The sequence below is a fragment of the Protobothrops mucrosquamatus genome, unplaced genomic scaffold (genome assembly GCF_001527695.2).
Source record: "Protobothrops mucrosquamatus isolate PMUCROS unplaced genomic scaffold, P.Mucros_1.0 scaffold673, whole genome shotgun sequence".
NCBI lineage: Eukaryota > Metazoa > Chordata > Lepidosauria > Squamata > Viperidae > Protobothrops > Protobothrops mucrosquamatus.
The window spans coordinates 192,291-197,145 of NW_015386961.1; the positions used below are offsets into that span (position 1 = coordinate 192,291).

Here is a 4,855-nt window from a genome sequence, read left to right on the forward strand (position 1 = left end):
GGATGATCTCACCCAGTGGCTTCATATAAATGTTGAACAGGAGAGGCGAGAGGACCGACCCCTGTGGTACCCCACAAGTGAGGAGCCTCGAGGTTGACCTCTGCCCCCCTGCCAACACAAATTGCGTCCGGTTCGAGAGGTAGGAGGAGAACCACTGTAAAATGGTGCCCCCCAACCCCTGTTACAGTTTAGGCTAGAGGTCCCCAAACTTTTGGGCACCAGGGACTGGTTCCGTGGAGAGAGGTTTTTCTGCAGACCAGGGGTGTGTGGTTTTGTGTGCAGCCTGCATCCCGTGGATGGGACTTTGCTTATTTGTGTGGCCCAGTTGCTGGCATGCTGCGGCCCAGTACTGGTCTACGGACCGGGGGTTGGGGACCCCTGGTTTAGGCGACAACCAGATATCCCTGTTTATGAATTGGTTCAGTTGTTTTATGTATTTGAGGATTGTAATTGTTCTAAAATGTATTGACTTGTTGTTTTAATGATTGTTTTAATTGTACTTCTGCTGTTTTACTAGATGTCTGTAATAGCTGCCGAAAGTGTTAAAGGAATGGATCTCATACAAATACCCTATGTAAATAATAAAGATCTGTTTTTCCTTTTAAACAGATTGTTTTCTTTCAGTTGTTTTTAGTATCAATAGGGAAGAAAGGCAATGGAGATCAGGACCATCTTCAGGTTAAACGTCACATATTTTTACAAGCTATTTAATTGCAGGATATTAGTAGAAACAGAAGGAAATCTGTGATTAGTCTTGCTGAAAGAATATAGCAACATTGCATGTAAAAAACACAAAATAATACAAGCATTGAATGGGAATAAAAGAGATTAACGTTAAAAATTATCCTACAAAAATTTAAAATACCAAATACTCATAGATGTGACAAGATTTTTAGATATTATACTGAGTGATAAATTATGTACTCCATCTTTCTTCTATCCCTCATTATGATTAGAAGCAAATATGAACAATTAAGGATGGGATAACTACATTTCTTCCTTTTCATATATTTGCCCTGGAGGCCAAAGTTAACTTTACTTCCACAGTTGGGAGTTCCTAAAGATTTTGTCTGTTATCCAGATTTTTGACAGCAGATTGGCCATATTTAAAATGTCCTTACATAAATCTATATTTGTTTTACTTTTTAATGTTTTATTGCGTGACATTAAATTCAATCTTACCATAAATTAAAGTCTTTTTGTGGCACATAACAACAATAAAAAAATCTCTAGGTATGCATAAAAACTTCTATGATGCTAATCAATATGCAATAATACGAGTTAGTTTAGTGCAGTGTAGTACTGTATAGTGCAGGGGTAGGCAACCTTTGCTCTTTTATGACTCGTGGACTTCAACTCCCAGAATTCCTGAGCCAGGAATTCCTGAGTCATAAAAGAGCAAAGGTTGCCTACCCCTGGTATAGTGGTTAAGGTGCTAGTGGTTAAGGTGCTATAATGGTTAAGGTGCTAGGAATCAGAAGACTGGGAGTTCTGATCCTGTATTAGGCATGAAAGGCCCAAGCATTTGGGCCAGCCATGCTCTTCCAGTTCAACCTACCTCAAATGTTGTTGCTGTGGGGAAAATAGGAGGAAGAAAAATATGTTTATTCCCTTGAGTTATTTATAAAATAATAATAAGGGGGAGGATGAAAATAAATATAATTCAGAATAAAATCAGTCCTAAAAACAACCAGAGCTAATTTACAATAAGGTCAAACTAAAAAGAACTGTCTGAAAGAGCGTTATCTTTTATATATTCCAAAATATCATTTATGATGAGACAAATCTAATCTCTAAGAAAAGGCTGTTCCATAGCATAGAAGTACTGCTGGAAAACTCTACTTCCACCCCTTGTAGCACTTTGTGCTGGTAGGGGATCACCGATTTATAAGTAGCCGTACTTTGAATGAGGCTTGCATTTCTGATTGTTGATCGTGAAACAAACAAAAATACCGCAGATCTGGAGTGACTAAGTGCTTCAGAAAAGGTGTTTTGGAACATGTCGGGGAATGAGTGCATTCCTGCTGAAAGTTCATGAAAATAGCTGCATCTTTTTTCCAGTTTTGTATGGGCTGCTTTGGGGAAGTTCCTGATACATCAGTTGTGGAAACAGATGCAGCTGCTTTAATGAACCACAGACAGGTATCCCCATGCATTCTGAAATACATGTTCCAATGTGCATCCAATCCATTATACAACTGCAATAAAATATTACCAGGGCTAGAATGCAAATTTTCTTATCCTTGTTACTTTACATTTCTGGAATGAGCAATTGTGGCATGACAACCATATGGTAGTGTAGAATCAAAAATAGCTTTTTGATACTATCACATATAAGGAAGAAGAACATATAGCAGTACAGTCTGTGAGGACCTGTTAGATTCATCAGCAAGAACTATGTGTATATAATAGTGGATAATTTACAATATTAAATTGCCATTATTCAACTGTTACCTTTATTCCACTGTTCTTTCCTATATGCTAAGTGTTTGTATCTCTTCCTTTCCCCCCCCTCTAGTTTGAAAAAAAAGAAGCTTGCTAAACAAAATGCAGATGTGCCACCTCCAAACACCTGTGGGACTCACATCTGTAAAACTCAGACTGAAAAAGGTGATGGGAGCAAAAACGTTTTAGGACAGACAAACAGTTCTCAAGAAAACTACAAGCATTCTGCAGAAAAGGAGGATTATGAGAAAAAAAAGAAAAAGAGCAGTCAACCAAAGGATATTAGGCGTACTGATCTTAAACGATATTACAGCATTGGTGAGTTTAATGCAAGAGCTTTGGGCTCATCCAAACTACTGCTTTGCCATGATTTTCCCCTATCCCAGAAATGGGAGGAAATTGTCCTGGCAGTAGTTCAGCTGACCCACAGGGTGACCCTAATGCAGCTCCAAAACAGGGATATGCCATACTTCGTTTTTTGTAAGAACTCTTTCTTTGTTATTTGTAAGAATAATGATTGGCATTTTAACTGGCTAAAATTCAGATGTCACCAACTGTGGAAAAAGACACTCCAGTTGCCATAAAGAATGGTTTGTAATGGCCAAATATTTTTTTTTCTATTTTTTTCTCCAACCTCCAGTCTCCCTAATGACCACTAGGTGGTAGCAAGGTCTCATTCGCCCTCCCTCTATCCTACTACATGGTCACCTGGTTTTGTGCACCCCAGATGCAACTACCTCATAGGTTTGCTTAATTCTGCAGGGAAAATAGACTTTGTATGGATCCTATAGCCAAGCGTCCCAAGGACGATTAGAAACAGCTGAGATGTTTGGAAAAGTTTTTTTTTAAAAAGGCAATGTAATTTGCTATTGGAATTATATTGCATTTTGCTAGCATAATTAATATGCTTATCATATATGCTGCAGCACAACCACTTGAACCTTCAAAAGGGTTTTGTTTCTGGGATGCAAACATGTTAAATATGATAATGCAGATGATGATATTTCTGCATAACTGACTGGCTGACAGAAAAATAATAAATTTGTGAATTCTATTTTTATATTTCTTTCTTTTTTTAAAATCTGTTTACTTTTGCAACGGAAACAGCACAGGTCTATTGTTGGAACAGAAATATGTAATATTGTGTGGTACCTTAGATTAGCTGTTGCTTGATAAATATTTCAATTTTATCCATAGTTGGTTTCTTATCAGATGCAATGACTTCTGCATAGACTGGATGAGTAATTATAAGTAGAAATTGAATCTAGACTAGGCATGTCAAACTGCCGGCCTATAGGCCGGATGTGTCATGCTGAAACTACGCCCACCCCATTGCCGGCAATGGGGAAAAAGTCACAATACGTCGCGTGACGTCATGTGACGTCGCGAGTTTGACATGCCTGATCTAGACAAATCTAAGGGTTTGGTAATACCTGAAAGGCATTTTCTATCTCAAACAGGTGTGTTCTTCTCAAGTCTGCACTTCAGGGAATTCTGTCCCTGAGTGTTTTAGGTCAATATGGAGCTAGGCATGTTGCTTTCATCTGTGAATAATTTCTGCATCCTTTCTTGGTGAGAGCTGATGTGGCTGTTGCTACCCATGTATTGTAATTTCCCAATTGAATTATTGTAATGTGATCTATAAGGATATGGCCTTAAAGCCTGTCCAAAAACTGTAGAATGTCTAAAGTGTAACAATCAGCCTTCTCCAATGGCTGCACATAAGATCTGGTTAAGTTGCACTGGCACTAAATTCTGTGAAAAGCTGCTTTGTATCAAAAAAGATCATAGATGTTTTCCAGAATAATAGTTATCAAATTGCTGCTTCCTTTCTTTTTTTGCAGAAAAAAAATCCCCTCATAAACAGAAATAATAGTTATTTTATCCTGTTCCTTATCCTGGCAATTTATGTGATTTATTGCTTTTCTCAAAGTATGTTTGGTAAAATTCAACTTCCTGTTTATATCCAGTAAATGTAGTTGATTTCCACATTGCTTTATCTTTTGTTCTAAATCTGAAATTAAGTTAAGTTTATGTCTTGATTCTAATTGCTTCAGATTATTCAGTAATGTATCCTTCTGTTTTTGTATGGCTTTATTTCTGTTTGATGCAAGTGAGATAAATAAAACTTTCATAAATGCTAGAGAAGCAACCCATATTGTAGATATGGGAATATATAGCGAGAGATAGAGATATATAAAGATAGATGTTTGCCAAACAAATAAAATAAAACGAACACCAGGGTAAAATAATCAAACTCTAGGAGTTTAATGTTACAGTACCAAACGCCAAGCTTTCGTCAGCATTCTGCTGACATCATCAGGGCTTAAACGGTCAGTCTATGGGAGAGTTTTATAGTTCGAACTTGGTCTGCACACGGCCCCTGGACCTCGTTACTGGTCCTGGTTGT

At 37.7% G+C, this 4,855-nt stretch overlaps 1 protein-coding gene across 1 annotated transcript in view; it reads left to right on the forward strand.

Moving 5' to 3' along the window:
• The window catches only part of NCOA7 (nuclear receptor coactivator 7), a 60,091-nt gene that overhangs the window by 16,049 nt on the left and 39,187 nt on the right, over window positions 1–4,855 (forward strand). Inside the window, exon 3 of the mRNA XM_029284514.1 lies at window positions 2,519–2,763. Coding sequence (XP_029140347.1) covers window positions 2,519–2,763 — 245 coding nt within the window. The remainder of the gene's footprint in view (window positions 1–2,518; window positions 2,764–4,855) is intronic.